Source organism: Rhipicephalus microplus, chromosome 2 (assembly GCF_043290135.1).
Source record: "Rhipicephalus microplus isolate Deutch F79 chromosome 2, USDA_Rmic, whole genome shotgun sequence".
NCBI classification, from domain to species: domain Eukaryota; kingdom Metazoa; phylum Arthropoda; class Arachnida; order Ixodida; family Ixodidae; genus Rhipicephalus; species Rhipicephalus microplus.
In genome coordinates this window covers 148,486,000-148,504,287 of record NC_134701.1, presented here as the reverse complement: position 1 = coordinate 148,504,287, position 18,288 = coordinate 148,486,000, and the positions used below count along the sequence as shown (strand labels likewise).

Sequence of the window (18,288 nt, the reverse complement as noted above, 5' to 3'; positions counted from 1 at the left end):
TCATTGTGTATAGGATGAGTGTTGCGGGGTGCACGTGAGCGAGTGGCCATCGCATTCCCGCGGCTGCTGGCAGCGGGTTGAGTGTTGCGGGGTGCACGTGAGCGAGTGGCTTTCGCATTCCTGCGGCTGCTGGCAGCGGGTTCAAGCGGGAGCGAGAGCAGCCAGTCTTTTGAACGTCATCTTGCGGCGACCAAAACAACCATTCGTTGCTGATTTCGAACTAGCGGCAAGATTGCAACCCCCTCTCTCTTCAAGGCGATTACGCGAGAGCCTTGAAGGTGGAAGGGGTTGCAATCTTGCCAGTGGTTCCACGCCAGCACTGACGTTTTGTTTTGCTCGCCGCGAGATGACGCGAGAAAAGAATATGGTTTAAAACTACTTGATCACGGGGCTTTTATGTGGTTGCTATCGCTCCCGCTTAATCCGCTTCCACTGCCACTTAACCTACTGCCACAACGAGACGTGGCTTGCCACTGGAGTGCGCAGGCCACGTGTCCCTGTGTTCCCTTTCAAAAAAATTGACACTGTACGTGTTCTTTCCACGTCATATCATATTCATGTTCATGGAAATGAAGTATGTTTTCTCATCATCGTTATTGTAAGTCTAAAAAAATGTTCTGTTGAAGTGTTGCTGACGTTTCTGGCGATGAATTTTTCTAAACTGATTTCAATAATGGCTATGAGGACCACGGGATGGCTTTCAGTTTTGCCATTTTAGGGTACCGATTACTCTAATTCTTTAAACACTTTTTCTAAACACACATGATGGGCCATTCAACTGCAATGCGTCGTCATAGTAGAGTACCAAGTAATCTAAATCATTAACCAATGTAGATCGCCGAGTACTCTAAACAGTTCAGCACTTTTTCTAAACACATGCCTGCGGAAGAATTACAGCATATTGTCACGAGGTCGTGACGTGGCCGAAGACAGGAGACTTCGTGTTGGGGTTTAACTGTTTATTTGGGGTTTAACTGTAACCTGTGCCCGGTAAACGGAAAGTCCAATTACAGCAGCAGTCTCGCACAGATAGCAGTCTCGGACTGATAGCGGCGAACGGAGCGTCGGCCTTCGATCAACAACTGACAAGCGGCGAAGCGCGTCGGCATTTATACTCTTGCCGTCGAATGTTCTAGCGTTATCGCTGGCGGTGGCGTAGCTTCCAGAACAATCTGTACCGTTCGCACAGTGGGCGTGATCTTATCGAAGTGATCTACTACAGTCCGGAACCTTCTAGAAAACTGCAGGCGCGGTTTGCGCTAAGAATCGTGTGGTGTTTTGGGACGATAACAAAAACATGGGAAATGGAACGTGGCATTGCCCCCCTCTGAAAAAGGCATCGTCCCGATGCTTTAACTAAAGATGAAAGTACAATAATAATGCAAGAAAGTACAATGAATAAATTCTGATACAATAATACAAAAAAAACACTGGTTCAGTTTGTTAACGCGCATGAAACGGCTTGAGGCGCGCGACATGGACGACTTCAGGTCGCGATCGGCGTCGTTGAGAGTTCGTGATGCCGTCGGGGACAACCTCGTAATCAAGTGGGCCGAGACGTCGAACCACCTTGTACGGTCCGAAGTACCGTCGCAGAAGCTTTTCACTTAGTCCACGTCGGCGTATCGGCGTCCACACCCAAACACGATCACCGGGCTCGTATTCCACGAAGCGTCGTCGAAGGTTGTAACGGTGGCTGTCGGTCGTCTGTTGATTCTTGATACGGAGACACGCAAGTTGTCGGGCTTCTTCGGCTCGTTGAAGGTACTCGCTCACATCGAGGTTTTCTTCGTCGGTGACGTTGGGTAACATGGCATCGAGCGTCGTTGCCGGGCTCCTTCCGTAGACCGATTTGTATGGAGATATCTGCGTCGTCTCCTGTACCACTGTGTTGTATGCGAAGGTCACATACGGAAGAAGGGCGTCCCACGTCTTGTGTTCGACATCGACGTACATTGACAGCATGTCGGCGATCGTCTTGTTAAGCCGTTCGGTGAGGCCGTTGGTCTGTGGGTGGTACGCTGTCGTCCGGCGGTGGTTTGTTTGGCTGTATGCCAAGATCGCTTGAGTTAAGTCGGCAGTGAATGCCGTTCCTTTGTCGGTGATAAGGACCTCCGGGGCGCCGTGACGTAGGACGATATTTTCGACGAAGAACTTAGCTACCTCGGATGCACTGCCTTTTGGCAGGGCTTTTGTTTCGGCGTAGCGGGTGAGGTAGTCGGTAGCTACCACGATTCACTTGTTTCCGAAAGCCGACGTCGGGAACGGCCCCAGTAGGTCCATACCAATCTGCTGGAAAGGTCGGCAAGATGGATCAATTGGCTGCAGAAGTCCCGCTGTCCTTGTCGGCAGTGTCTTGCGTCCCTGACAGTCCCGGCATGTTCTCACATAACGGGTGACGTCGGTGGGAAGACGTGGCCAGTAGTACCTTTCTTGTATCCTCGCGAGCGTGCGAGAAACACCGAGGTGCCCTGCCGTCGGATCGTCGTGCAGGGCCTGCAGGAGTTCTGGTCGCAGAGCTGAAGGCACCACAAGGAGGTACTTAGCTCGAAGCGGTGAAAAGTTTTTCCTTTGTAGAAGACCGTTCCGTAGAAAGAACGAAGCAAGTGCGCGCTTGAATACCTTCAGGACTTCGGCGGTCCTGCCTTCGAGGTATTCTATTAGGGCCTTAAGTTCCGGGTCAGCCATCTGTCGTTCAGCGATGTCATCGGTAGTTATTGTTCCTAAGAAGTAGTCGTCATCCGGGTCGTCAGGTAGCGGTTGGTCGACAGGCGCACGAGAGAGACAGTCGGCGTCGGAGTGTTTTTTGCCAGACTTGTAAATGACAGTAATGTCATATTCTTGAAGTCTCAGGCTTCATCGTGCGAGGCGACCTGAAGGGTCCTTCAAGGTGGCTAGCCAACACAATGCGTGGTGGTCGCTCACAACTTTGAAGGGCCTGCCATAGAGGTAGGGGCGAAATTTCGACGTAGCCCAGATGATGGCGAGGCACTCCTTTTCTGTTGTGGAATATTTTCCTTTTGCTTTGGATAGCGATCGGCTGGCGTAACTAATAACCCTTTCAAGTCCATCAGCCCTCTGCACAAGAACAGCGCCAAGAGCTACGCTGCTTGCGTCAGTATGTATTTCTGTCTCGGCGAATCCGTCGAAATGGGCAAGTAATGCAGGCGTCTGGAGGCGATGTTTTAGCTCCTGGAAAGCGTGTTCCTGCGGCGTTTCCCACTTAAACTCCACGTCGGCCTTGGTAAGGTTAGTGAGAGGATCGGCGATGCGGGCGAAGTTTTTCGCGAACCGCCGATAATAGGCACACAGGCCCAGAAATCGGCGCACTGCTTTCTTGTCAGTGGGCGGCGGGAATTCGGCGATGGTGGCTGTTTTCCGTGGATCGGGACGAACTCCAGACTTGCTGATAACGTGCCCGAGGAACAAGAGCTCCTCATACGCAAATCTGCACTTTTCTGGCTTCAGTGTGAGTCCGGAAGTCTTGATGGCTTGAAGTACAGCTTCAAGGCGCCGAAGATGCTCGTCGAAACTCGAGGAAAACACGAAGACGTCGTCCAAGTACACAAGGCAAGTCTGCCACTTCAATCCTGCCAGTACTGTATCCATAACGCGTTGAAAAGTTGCAGGCGCTGAGCAAAGGCCGAAGGGCATCACCTTAAACTCGAAGAGGCCGTCTGGTGTTATAAACGCCGTCTCCTCTCGGTCTCTTTCGTCGACTTCGATTTGCCAATAGCCAGTCTTGAGGTCCATTGACGAAAAGTACTTGGCGTTATGGAGCCGATCAAGTGCGTCGTCTATTCGTGGGAGAGGATACACGTCCTTTCTCGTGATTTTGTTCAGGCGGCGATAATCGACGCAGAAACGTAAGGTCCTATCCTTTTCCTTCACTAACACCACGGGGGATGCCCATGGACTCTTGGACGGCTGGATAATGTCGTCCCACAGCAATTCATCAACTTGTCTCTTCATGGCCTCACGTTCTCGCGTCGAAACCCTGTACGGACTCTGATGGAGTGGTCTGGCATTTTCTTCGGTTATGATGCGATGTTTCGTGATTGGGGTCTGCCGAATTTTCGATGACGACGAAAAGCAATCTTCGTATTGCAGGAGCAGGGCCTTGAGGTGTTCTTGCTTATCGTTCGGAAGTCTGGGATTGACGTCGAAAGCTATAGGAGGGGCTTGGTTCCTCTGAGCAGGTTCCGCAGAATCGGCGAGGGCGAAAGCACTGGTGGCTTCGACAATTTCTTCGATGTATGCGACCGTTGTTCCTTTGTTCACATGTTTGTACTCATTGCTGAAATTCGTGAGCATAACCGTTGCTTTGCCTCCCCGCAGCTCTGCAATTCCTCTTGCGACGCAAATATTTCGGGTGACCAACAGATGCTGACTGCCTTCAACGACGCCTTTCAAGTCAGGTGATTTAGGAGCGCCGACTGAAATAATGACGCTTGAGCGAGGCGGAATGGTGACTTGTTCTTCCAGCACATTTAAGGCATGGTGTCCTGACGGCGTGCGCGGCGGTAGTGCTTCTTCTGTGGATAACGTTATCGACTTTGTTTTTAGGTTGATGACAGCACCATGGAGGCATAAGAAGGCCATGCCAAGGATGACATCTCTCGAGCAACGCTGTAGGACTACGAAGTCTGTAGGATAAATACGGCCGTTAATGGTGACTCTCGCTGTGCAGATTCCTGCAGGCGTTACGAGATGATATCCGGCTGTGCGGATTTCAGGGCCTTTCCAAGGTGTCCTAACTTTCTTTAACTTCGCGGCGAACGACCCACTGATGACAGAATAGTCGGCTCCAGTATCGACGAGAGCGGTCACACTGTGGCCGTCGATAAGAACGTCGAGGTCGCTAGTTCGCCGTCTCGCATTACAGTTAGGGCGTGGCGTCGGGTCACGGCTGCGTCGGCTTGTTCCGCTGCTTCCATGTTGCGTCGTCAGGCCACCTTCGGTAAGTGAGCTTTCACCGTCAGGGCTTTGCCTGTTTGGCGTTGTGTTCGGAAAGCTCCGTCGCGGCGTCGTCGTCGTCGGAGGATCTTCGGTAGTTCGTCGCACAGCAACCGCACCTCCACCGGTTCCTGCCCTTAGTTTCCCGGATACGGGCTAGGAGACCGGCCCCGCGTTGGGCCAGAGTACTGCCGGTGGTGCGGTGACGTGCGGCGGCTGGGCGACGGGGAACGCGAAGGGCTTCGTGGTGTCCACCGAGTTCCTGTCAGGTAGTCGGTGATGTCACGTGGTCGTTCTCCAGGCTGTGGACGCGGTGCATTGACGGCGAAGCCACGCAGTCCCATCTGTCGGTACTGGCAATGGCGGTATGTGTGTCCGGCCTCGCCGCAGTGGAAGCAGAGCGGGCGATGGTCAGGGGTGCGCCAGACGTCAGTCTTTCTCGGTGCACTGCGCTGGGCCGCTGACGAACGGTATGACGTCGGTGGGGGTGGTGGCGGCGGTGGCGTCTGTCGACGGAAGTGCGATGGGGCGGCGTTTTGGCGTGGACGGGGAGGAGCGTTGTGGCGCAGTGCAGCGGCGTAGCTCATAGCTTCCGGATCGGGCAGCGGTGCGTGGGGAACTTGAAGCGATTGCCGAACTTCTTCTCGCACAATGTCGGCGATCGAATCCACTTGAGGGTGCGCCGAAGGCAACAGTTTGCGCAGCTCTTCCCGCACGATCGCTCGGATCGTTTCACGCAGGTTTTCAGAGTCACTGGTTTGAGCAGCAGCGCATTCTGGAATCAGGCGACAATTATACTGTCTGGTGCGCATGTCAAGGGTTTTTTCGATGGTGGTCGCCTCGGATACAAATTCTTGGACGGTGTTTGGTGGATTTATCATTAGTCCTGCGAAGAGCTCCTGTTTGACCCCTCGCATGAGGAAACGAACTTTCTTCTCCTCAGGCATGTCTGGGTCAGCGTGACGAAATAGGCGGGTCATCTCCTCTGTGAAAGTTCTAACCTTCTCATTTGGAAGCTGAACCCGGGTCTCTAGTTGAGCAGCGGCCCTTTCTTTGCGAGCGACGCTCGCGAACGTTTGCAGAAATGCGCCGCAGAAGACATCCCACGTTCGGAGCGTGGACTCATGATTCTCTAGCCAGGTCCTTGCGGTGTCTTCCAGGTAGAAGTACACACGACGGAGCTTTTCTTCGTTGTCCCAGTGGTTGAGGGCGGCCACACGGTCGTATGTTTCCAGTCAGGTCTCCGGGTCTTCGAACGATGACCCATGGAAAATTGGTGGTTCCCTGGGTTGATGCATGACCATCGTGGGCTTGGATGCGGCGGTTGTCATTGTCGCTGCAGTCGCAGTCATGGCCTTGGTCTTCCGCGCTTTGTCTTCTAGAAGCCCGTACTCCGGTGGTAGCCCTTGCTGTCGGCGGCTTGTTCGCTGCTCCTGGTTGGCGTCGGTGTCTTCTCCGCGACGTGGGCTGGGTTCCCGGCTTGACGGGGGCGTCCGGTACATGAACGACCCAGCACCTCCACCAGATGTCACGAGGTCGTGACGTGGCCGAAGACAGGAGACTTCGTGTTGGGGTTTAACTGTTTATTTGGGCGAACTTGTGCCCGGTAAACGGAAAGTCCAATTACAGCATCAGTCTCGCACAGATAGCAGTCTCGGACCGATAGCGGCGAACGGAGCGTCGGCCTTCGATCAACAACTGACAAGCGGCGAAGCGCGTCGGCATTTATACTCTTGCCGTCGAATGTTCTAGCGTTATCGCTGGCGGTGGCGTAGCTTCCAGAACAATCTGTACCGTTCGCACAGTGGGCGTGATCTTATCGAAATGATCTACTACAGTCCGGAACCTTCTAGAAAACTGCAGGCGCAGTTTGCGCTAAGAATCGTGTGGTGTTTTGGGACGATAACAAAAACTTGGGAAATGGAACGTGGCAATATACACGGAGTGATTGTTGATGAGTGGGGCGAAGTCTCGTAGGGTTTTATCGGTGAACCGTGAATCGTGCGTGCACTGCAGTGTTGTGGAATGGCCACCTCCATTTCATTCCGATTCCATTCCAGGGAATGGCGACTTGCCATAATTTCATTCATTTCAATTTCTCGGAATGAGAAGAAAAACTTAGCCGATTCCAACACTGGGTTTGGCCAGGCAGGTGAATTGCATTTCTACAATCATAAAGATATATCGTAGGAAAGATATATCTTGATAGCTTTATCATGGTGAAAATAAAAATGATTGTAACAACATAAAGCTGGTTTCAGATGCATAAGAATTGCAAAACTACGCTGGACACGTTACCATGGTCAAGGAATAGTAGCTTGGTGACCTATATCATGCAGTACAACCACACATAATAGTTCTAATGAGGGCCGATCTCCTGGTACCTATAATATTTGCATGGTCAACAAAATCTTTAAAAATAGTAAACAGGTCAACGCATGCACTTTTGTCTTTCGAGCATCTTCTACCACTTTCGCGGCATCTCCTTACTATAGCCAGGAGCTACTGTAAAGTTTGAAACGTTTGCGGTTACTCACCGAGAATGCGTTGTTGGTCTCCATTACCAGGCAACTACTAAACCACATACACTGCTAGATGTCTCTTAAACGCCGCCTTATATGTTGCAGTAATCGCGACACTTTTACGAGCAATTCAGAACAATCTTAATTTTGTCGATTCTTTTATTACTTTGGAATAAAACGTTCATGCTAAGTGATGGCGCACATATATAGAAGGGTGGACGTTGATGTAGTCAAAACATCGATTATTTTCTAAAATATATGGTTGCTATACACTACTACTACTAGTACTACTACTACTAGTACTACTACTAGTACTATTTCAAAGTTTTTCGCATAAGTAATGTTTTAACGACTGCTACAGTATACGATACCGGCTAAGTCTTGATATTCTATGTGCACGTTGCGTGTATGTCCTCGTCTGTGATTCATTCATGCCTCTATGGTGCTTCGATGCGTTCTTAGCATGGTAATTACATATAGCTATTAGTGGCCACTAATTAATCTACACTATCGCACTTCGATCATTATCCTATATATATTTCTGTAATTGAATAAGCTTGATGTGGAAATGTACATTCACATATGAATGCCTGTTACCTAAAAATTCAATAATGTATTAATCATTCGAGTCTGCACTATTCACGAGCTATTTTTCAAGCTAGCAAGTTAAACTAATCAGCATTTTACTACCCTCTTTTACTTGGACGTTAGTGCTCTTTGTGACAGTTAAAAAGTTAGTATTTAGATAGTGAATAAGCACGCCTTTTTTTCTAAGAGTGCGTGTTTACACTAATAATGTTTATATTGGTTAAGCTAAAGTGCAATAATGCTAAAATACAACTTAGCATCCTTGGCGTAGCGATTCATAGAGGCGCCGCCTTGGTTACGTGGGATCACCTGTTTTCGCTGGCAACCCGTACCAATGCTTTCAAAAGTCCATTGTATCTCTCTCTCAATGGCTCATCTTGTACAAAAGTTCATCACACAAACAGTTCAGTCAGCCCACAGCTCGTGTAGAAATGTGTGCTGCGCTGGCCTATAGCATTATTATTATTATTATTATTATTATTATTATTATTGCATGATTTGCATACACGGAAACGCAGAGATACCGAAAAGGGGTGGTAATATGTGGCGAGACTGTTTGCAAGCTGGTGCGCGGATGCTTGCAGTAAACAGAAGCATCGCACCGGCGTCAATACACATCGAAACATATTTACAGCGAAAGCTGTTAAAGGGCCCCTCAGCAGATTTGAAAAATGCATTATATGCCCTAAAAAATATATAGTATTGTACATATAGCCTTTGATTATATTTTTCTTACTTTATTTCTAATTTTGCCTTTTTGTGTGTTTATATTGTGCATTACTGTTATGGTGTTGAGATAACTGGCTCTAACGTAGCCTACCTTCCCATGTTCCGCCAAATATAAATAAAAAAATTGAGCTGACAAGCCCAATGCGTAGATGGGGCGCTTAAGGTAACGACTGCCAAAATTCGCAATGCTACACACCGCGGAAATTGGTCAAATTTCAAAATGAACACTGCTGCCCCCTCCTGTCGCTGGAGCGAGCCCAGAGAATGAGGGCATGACGTGCACGAATGAGTGGCCCTACGTACACGCCAGTGCAGTGACGTTGGTCCCCTACGCAGAAGACTTTACCCTGACGTTGCCAACAGTGGCACGTAACATGGCGAAATTTACTTACATGACATGCGTAGTTTATGTACTTTGTTGCATGAAGATATTACTAAAACTTGAGACAAATAATGAGATGCGATAAGGAAAGGTGCGCGTCTTTTTTTCCACTTTTAAATGCGAAGCATTTCTTAGCGAGCTTCGGTGACATTGAGCGTATCTATCTATCTATCTATCTATCTATCTATCTATCTATCTATCTATCTATCTATCTATCTATCTATCTATCTATCTATCTATCTATCTATCTGTCTATCTATCTATCTATCTATCTATCCAGCCACCTACGACTTTCAGCTCTCCTGGCTGTTTCGATCCCAAACTTGGTATGGCATAACAGGACTGTGTGAAGAACATGTTTGACTAGTCATACCATGAAAAGCATGACATATTTGTCATTAGTGCATGATTTGAATTTCATGGTCCTGCAGCTCTTGCGGTGGTATCGGTCTCATGGCATGTTGCAAAACTGGTATGGTATGACATGATTGCATGGCGAACACAAGCTACACACCCCAACATGAAATTTATGACATGCGTGGCATGTAACAGCACGACTACATGCCACGATCATGATGCGCTGACGGCAGTGTCGCTGTCGTCACATGTACTAAATTTGGTATTGCGGTGCTTGAATGGATGACGAAGGTATATGACTGGTGCACATATGATAATCTCAAGATGCGCGTCATGTAACAACATTACTACATTCCACGCTCATGATGCACTGGTGGCCGTCTCGCTAGCTTCACTTATACCGCATTGGGTATTGCGTGACGTGAATGGATGACGAAGGTATGATACTGGTGCAAACATGATAAACATGAGATGCGTGCCATATAACAACATGACTACAAGCTACGCTCATAAAGAGCTCGCGGCCGTTTCGCTAGCTTCACAAGCACCAAATTCAGTATTATGCGACGCGAACGGACGACAAAGGTAATTGACTAATCCAAGCGTAATAATCACGACATGCGCTCAATGTAACGTGACTACATGCCATACTCATGATGGGCTCGCTGCCATTTCGCTAGGTTTACATATGCCAAATTTGGTATTACGTGACGCCAATGGATGTGTCACGTATGTGACTGCATGGTGAAAACATGATCACCATGAGATGCGTGTCATGTGAGCCCATGACTACATGCCACAGTGAAGGCGCCAATACATTTCGACGTGACGTGGTGAGCGTGCTCGCCGGCGTTCATTTCGGCACGTCACGCCGGCGTTGCCATGCTAGGCAGCAGTCCTGCCATGTACTCGCAGGCGCGTGCCGCGCTGCGTTGCTTTGACGCTTGTGCGTTTCTGCGCGTCCGGCGTCCCTCCGTCACAAAAAGAGGGATACGCAGTGGCGTCTGGGTAACGCATCGGCGCGAAATGCAGCATGTCGCATTTCGGGTCGGTTGCCGTCGGGCCGCACCGACGGACGCTGGTCACACTCGTCGCGTCTGGGGTCAGACTATAGAGTGCTCGCGGTTTGATAACGTAGCATCGCTGTGCCCAGCGTGCGTCATCGCTACATTGGAGAATATTGGGCGCTTCAAGATACGCTCGCTGCCGTTTTGCTAGCACCACATAGACCGAATTCGTTTTTACGTGAAGTCAATGGATGACGAAAGTATATGGCTGGTGCAAACATGATAATGCTGACACGCGTGCCATTTAAGAACATGACAACATGCCACGTTCATAGCGTGCTCACGGCCATTTCGCTAGCTCTACATATACCAAATTTGATATCACGTGACGTGAATAGATGACCAAGGTAAACGACACATCAAAACATTATAATCAAGACCTGGAAGACATGTACGGCCTCATTTAACTCCACCTCCTATCGTTGTGCTGATTTTAAAGCGGCAAATCAACCTTTCTGTTTTGTGCTTCGCATATCATCGATTCTCACTGTACGTGGGATCTGCCAATTTTTTCTACTTAATTTCAACGAGATGCGGGGCTAATGTGCCTGCGTTTTGCCTGCGTTTTGCATGCGTTCGTGTCCCCGTGGTCATCGCATTGAGTAGACGACAGCCGCGCAAACCAAAGGTACGCTCCTACGCGTTCGCGCACTCATTGTGCCCATCTGTTCTACAACGTCTAATCCCCATTTTCAGAAATGCTGCTAGACTTGATTTGCCACCGACTTCAATGCAGCACAAATGCGTTTCGAATGCGCTGTTTTACGTGGTGTCAAGGCAGCACTGCGCAGAGACGCGTTTCAAACGCACTGAACTGAAGGCAGTTTCAAGTCACGTTCAAATCAAGGAGCGTTTATGAATAGGGGGGAAGGGGGCGGCGGTTAAGCCAGCGTTTTCAAACCACTCCACAGAAATATCCCGTATATTCTAAAATAACATTGGTGGACCACAACAACAACAAAAAATGGCCCCATATCTCATGTAATCTGCAAATATCGTCGAAATACGATAATCTTGCGCGTGAAGAGAGTGAACAAAACATTTATTTGCTGTTTTGCGCAAGAAAATCGGTAGATGGTATTCCGGAGGCGCTGCGTTAGAGTGCCTCGAGCGTACAGTGGAGGCGATTGGATTAGATAAACTTTTATTTGGTCCTCCAAAACACAGATCACTGGGTTGCGGGCCGCTCCCACCTGAGGACTGAGATGCCAAGCTGCCCAGCCGCCTCGCGGGCTTGGTGAACAGCCCAGAGCTGATCTGCCAAGGACGAGCTGCGGATTGCCGCCTCACATCTGGCAGAGGTGATGTTCGATATATGAGCGAATTTGGTGCACTGCCAGAGCATGTGTTGTAATGAAGCTATTTCCCCACAATGTGGACAAAGATTACTTGGGTATAGGTCAGGGTACATGATGTGCAACATTTTCAAAGTAGGTTACATCCACGTTTGCAAAAGCCTTAATGTAAGTGCTTGGGGCCGGATTAGATTTTTGTGAGGTGGAGGAAAAATCCTTCTAGACAGGTAGAAATGTTTAGTGAGCTTTGTAAGAATTTGTAATGATTGTAAGAATTTCCCGGTTATCCCCTTCACCGGTAGAACGCATCCCCGGGGAGGCGCGGTTGGAGAGTTCTCGCGCCACCTCGTGTGCTGCTTCATTGAGATTGGGAGGGGAGTCGTTGATTTGTCCAAGATGAGACGGGAACCAACTCAGAAGATGATGCGTTATGTTCTTGCCTTGTAGAATTCTCGGCGTTTGTTCTGAGACCGTCCCCTTTGCGAAGGGCCATAGTTCTGCCATGGAATCGCTGTAGACGACTTCAATGTTATCCATCTTGAGTGCTAAGGCGATGGCCACTTGTTCCGCAGTGATTGGGTATTTTGTCCTGGCCATCGCTGAGTAGACGACACTGCCAGCCCCATCGACCACCACTGCCACAAACGCTTTCCCATTGGCGTAGGAAGCCGCGTCAACAAATACGACCCCTCATTCCTCGTTTAAGACTTGACGAAGTATAGTCCTGGCCCTCGCTACTCTTCTTCCGACGTTGTGTTCTGGATGCATGTTTCTTGGTATAGGAGACACCGTGATATTTTCCTGATGTTGTCGGGGATATCATTGTAATTGCGTCTGATTTCCATTGGGTTTTGGCCCAGCTCCTGCAGGATCATTCCGCCCGACCTTGTTGTAGATAACCTTGCAAACTGTGCTCTCTCTTGGGCTTCTGCTATTTCTTTGAGCGTGTTGTGAATGCCAAGCTCAAGCAGACGCTCGGTGCTGGTATGTATGGATAGGCCCAGGACCTTCTTGATAACTTTCCTGAGGAGCACATTCAGTGTCTCGGACTCTGCTCTTGACCAGTTGTGCATTGCTGCCTCGTACGTGAAGTGGCTTAGAACAAACGCATGCATCAACCTGATGAGGTTGTCTTCCTTGATCCCATTTCTTTTGTTGGCCACTCTGCGTATGAGGTGCACCGCACTGTCTGTTTTCTAAGTTAACTTGGCTATAGATTTGCTGTTGGCGCCGCTAGACTATCAGCATACCCAGGACTTTGATGAAGTCGACCCTCTGGATGGCATCTCCTTGATTTGTACGGAGGTGGATGTCTATCCGATTTAACGGCTTCCATCCCCTGGGCTTCGGTCCCCGGCGTGCAGTCCGATACAGTAAACGTTCTGACTTACTCGAGGAGCACTTGAGCCCAGAAGGACGAAGGTGCTCTCCTACGGTGTCAATCGCGTCTTGCAGAGCGCTCTCAATCTACCCCTCGCTTCCACCTGTGCACCAGATGGTAATGTTATATCCCGACACCGGGCACATGGTATCACATCTTTATTACTGAGGCGCACACTGCCAGCCTCAACACAACCAGTACAAAAACAGAATAACACCCTCCAGATACTGTGGACAGTATGTGTACACACGCTATCTCTCGGCGCATGCGCAACTGGCAGTAGCTTGAGAGCATGCATACAAACCCCGCGACTGACGTTACAAAACTTCCTTCACGCACAATTTTAGAAACTATCATAAGTCAGGCGCTCAGGTGGGCGCCGTTGCCTTGTGCTACGTCGTAAGGGAACCGGCTGCTCACGATTTTCGGGAAGTGAGAGTCTCGTGGGTGACGACGAATCTGAGCTTTGGTTGGTCGTCGATGTAGCATTTGTGATGTCCGATGCATGTGGTAGTTCCACTTCCGGTGGTGGGTCCTGTTGTGCCGTCGGTTCGATGTCCGATTGTCGCAAATGGTCCGCGAGCACAAACCGCACTTTGTTTCGCACTTACACTAAATACGTCGAAGAAGATTTCACACACGTCACTTCTCCAGGCCACCAGTTCACAAGTTGCCCACGCACAGAACGCACCAGTACACGATCACCAACAGCAAACACTCGAGGTGAACCTCGGAGCCTGTCAGCAGACTTTTTTATTTCTGCGGTCTTAGCTCTCATCTGATTTGTTACGTCCGGGCGCAGCAGCGACAATCGGGTCCGCAGCTTCCTTCTCACAAATAATTCAGCAGGGGTTCTTCCCGTGAAAGTGTGAGGTGTGGTTCGATAACAAAACAGGAAGTTATCTATCCTGTGTTGCAGTGTTTGATTCTATAGGTGTAGTCGGCCAAAAATGTCAGCCAACGATGCACTCGTGCCGTGGCTACTGCACTGCCCTGCCGTTTAGGGTCAAACAAAATTGTCAAAGGTTGGTGATCTGTTATTATGTTAAAGGGCCGTCCGTAAAGGTACTTATGAAATTTTTTCTACAGCAAACACAATACTAAGTGCTTCTTTCTCAATCTGCCCATAGTTACGTTCGGCCGCTGATAATTACCGCGAAGCAAAAGAAACCGGCTTTTCCTCACCGTTCACCAAGTGCGATAGCACAGCCCCTAACCCGTAATCAGAAGCATCACATGTGATCCAGATTTCTTTTTTTACGTGATACAACTGCAACACAGTCTTATCAGTCAACAGTTCTTTGCATCTTTCGAATGCTTCATTACATTCGCGTGACCAGTGCCATGTAGTTTCTTTTCGCAACAAGTTGTGCAGTGGTTCCAAGATCGATGCTAAATTTGGCAAAAATTTTCCGTAGTAATTAATCAAACCTAAAAAGGCCTTCACCTGACTCACGTTAGTGGGCCTTGGCGCTTTTCTGATAGCTTCAACTTTTTCCGCGGTTGGGTGTAAGTCGTGCTTGTCAATCTCGTGTCCCAAGTATGTGACGCGTTGCTGAAAGAAGCTGCATTTCCTTGCGTTCACTTTTACGCCGTGTTTACTTAGGCGTTGAAGAACTTGCTCCACCCTTTCATAACACTGGCCGTCGTTCTCACCAGCGATGACTACATCATCAATGTAGCACGCGGTTCCAGGCAGATTACGCAGTATCTGGTCCATGACCACCTGGAAAATAGCTGGTGCGCACGCTACGTCATACGGCAAGCGGCGGAATCTAAACAGACCTAGGTGGGTGTTAATAGTGAGCAGTTCCTGCGCTTGTTTGTTTAGTTCGAGTTGCAAGTACGCTTTTGAGAGGTCTATGATAGAAAACACAGTTCCACCGTGAAGATTTGCGAATATGTCTTCAGGAAGTGGCAAGGGATACTGATCGACCTTGATGGCTGGGTTTACTGTGACGCGATAGTCGCCACATAATCTCAGTTCTTGAGTGTTCTTTTTTGGAACAATCACAAGAGGCGTTTCCCATAGACTATGTCTGACCTTATATATGACTCCAGCTTTTTCTAGCTTGACCAATTCTTGTTCAACGCGCTCGCGCAAAGCGTATGGCACTGGTCGCGCTTTCATAAAGACAGGGCGCGCGTCATCCTTCAATTCAATGCTGCATTCGAATCCCTTAATTGTACCAAAACCCGCGCCAAACACTTCGGGAAATTTCTCAGCAAGCAATGCCTCCTTAGCCACCACATTTACTGAAAATCCTTCCTGCCAATTTATTTTGATTTTAGAAAGCCAATCTCGGCCAAACAACGTGGGCATTCTAGCACCCTGCGTTTCTTTCGCTATGACAAGTGGCAGTTCGAAACACTGGTCTTGGTATTGCAACTTTACATCCATAATACCAACAGTAGGGACCGTCGTGCCATTGTACGTGGCTAGTTTGACATTTGCTTGCCTGCAAGAGGCGTTTGGGAAGTGTTTAGCACACTCTGTTTCCGACATTATTGACACCGCTGCGCCCGTGTCAAGTTCCATGGGTATCACTTTATCATTTATGCAAACCTTGATTACAATGGCGGGCATACCTTCTTTGTGGTTCGTATTAAACAGAGATAGCAGTTCGTTAGTATTTTCTTTCTCGCATTCTTCGCTCTTTACTCTATTTACAAGCTTAGATTTGCACATTTTAGCAACATGACCCCTTTTTGTACACCTATAACAGGTACTGTTCAGAAATCGGCAACTCACGGGTGAATGCTGTCCTCCGCAACGACGACACATTCTTTTCGTTTGTTCTTTCGCTGCCCCATTTTCCTTGTCCCAGCTGAACTGCGTCGGCGCTTCCCTCGAAGGTGCTTTACTCGGTTGTGAGATTTTCCGTTGCCAGTAGATGTCCTCCGTTTCTACAGCTGCTCCTTTAGAACTAGTTTGCAGCATTTCTTTCGTGTCTTGTGTTGCCGCTTCCATGGCCATGGCTACGCTGCATGTGCGTTCCCACGTTACTTCCTCGTCTGGCATTGCCAATAGCCTGCACCGTACTCCCTCGGTACGTATTCCAGCGACGAGCCGGTCACGCAATGCTTCGGTCAAAAAGGCACCGAATTCGCATGTTGCCACGAGTTCCTTCAATTCGACTATAAAGTCTGCGACAGTCTCGGGCGGCTCTTGCTTTCGCTGGTGAAAACGATACCTTTCGGTGACCACGGAGCGCTTGGGAGCGTAATGCTTCTTCAGAACGTCAACAACTTCCGTGAATGACGTCTTAGCTGGTGTTTTAGGCAGCAGCAAGCTCCGAAGCGTGACGTAGGCCTTCTCACCTATAGCCGTGAGAAAGATTGGAAGCTTCTTGTCTTCCGCGATGTCATTGGCCGCGGCAAATACTTCGAACCGCTTCAGGTATACCTCGAAGTTACCGTCCTCTTGTTGGAACTCGGGTAACTTACCGACAATGGTCGCCATACTCAGTTCAAGCTGGTTAGAGTGGGATTCCTAGAAGCCTGCGGCGGATCCCATCCTCGTCGCCAGTTGTTATATCCCGACACCGGGCACATGGTATCACATCTTTATTACTGAGGCGCACACTGCCAGCCTCAACACAACCAGTACAAAAACAGAATAACACCCTCCAGATAGTATATGTACACACGCTATCTCTCGGCGCATGCGCAACTGGCAGTCGCTTGAGAGCATGCATACAAACCCCGCGACTGACGTCACAACAAATGTCATCTGCGTAGATGCTGTGCTTCAATCCTTCAATGCTCGATAATTTCATTGACAGTCCAATCATGGCATTGTTGAACAGCAATGGTGAAATCACTGCCTCTTGCGGCGTGCCCCTTGCTTCTAGTTCGATTGCTGCGGTTTCGATATCTGCAATCTTCATCACGGCTTTCCGATCTGTAAGAAAGGACCATACTTAGCCATAGAAGGATTTTCCCAGACCAAGCTTGGAAATTGCTTCGAGTATTAATGAGTGGTGGATGTTGTCAAACGCTTTTTCTACATCTAGGCACAGAATGGCTCTCACGTCTCTGGTTTTGTTGTCGATGACCTAGTGTTTGATAACATTCAATGCATCTTGTTTGGATAGCCCTGCCCTGAATCCAACCATATTGTGTGTATATATGTCGTTATCTTCTAAGTACTTGTTTATCCTGTGCAGTATGGCATGTTCTGCAACCTTGCCTTGACATGATGTCAAGGATATTGGTCTCATGTTGTCCAAGTTAGGGGGCTTTCCTGGCTTAGGAATAAGGATCGTCCTGGCCAGCTTCCACTGCTCTGGCACCCTGCCTTCTTTCCATGCTGCATTGATCATATCCTTCAGGGTTTCAATTGAATCGTCATCAAGGTTACGAAGGGCCTTGTTTGATATACCGTCTGGGCCAGGGGCCGACCTGCTGTTGAGATCATGCAAGGCTCTTCTGATCGCCTCGATGTTAAAGTCGCCCTCAAGACCTGGATTGGGCCTGTCCTGGTACTGTCTACTTGGTAGTGCCAATCCCCTTTTTATTGGGAGGTACTTATGCACGAGCCGCTGCACAACTTGCTGTTCTGTAGTGCGCCCTATCTCTTTATGCAAAATTCGAGCGATAACATGCTTTTGATTTGTTTTAGTGGTGTTTTCATTGAGGAGATGCTTTAACATATTCCATGTCTTGCCATGGCGCATTTGACCATCGACGGAGTTGCAGATTTTGTCCCATTGCTGCCTGGATAGTGCGCGACAATGTTCCTCGACTGATCTATTTACCTCAGCTATCTTCTTCCTCAGTTTTCGGTTCAGGCGCTGACCCTTCCAGCGGTTCAGTAGTGCTTGCTTTGCCTCAAGAAGATGAGCGAGCCGGCTATCCATTCTTTCTACCGGAAAATCTGTGGTAATGGTGGAGGAGACGGATTTGATGTCATCTTTAATCTGTTCGACCCACTGCTCCAAGCCTTGTCTGTGGCCATCTTGTTCCCTTTCCATCCTTATCTTCCTGAACTTATCCGTCTGTGAAGTGG

General features: G+C 48.9%; 1 protein-coding gene across 1 annotated transcript in view; it reads right to left on the bottom strand.

The window, feature by feature from the left end:
* Positions 1-16,740, bottom strand: part of LOC142792083 (uncharacterized) — a 181,919-nt gene extending 165,179 nt beyond the window's left edge. The window contains exon 1 of the mRNA XM_075885594.1: positions 16,030-16,740. Within this exon, the coding sequence (XP_075741709.1) occupies positions 16,030-16,740 (711 nt within the window). The remainder of the gene's footprint in view (positions 1-16,029) is intronic.
* Positions 16,741-18,288: the final 1,548 nt, after the last annotated feature.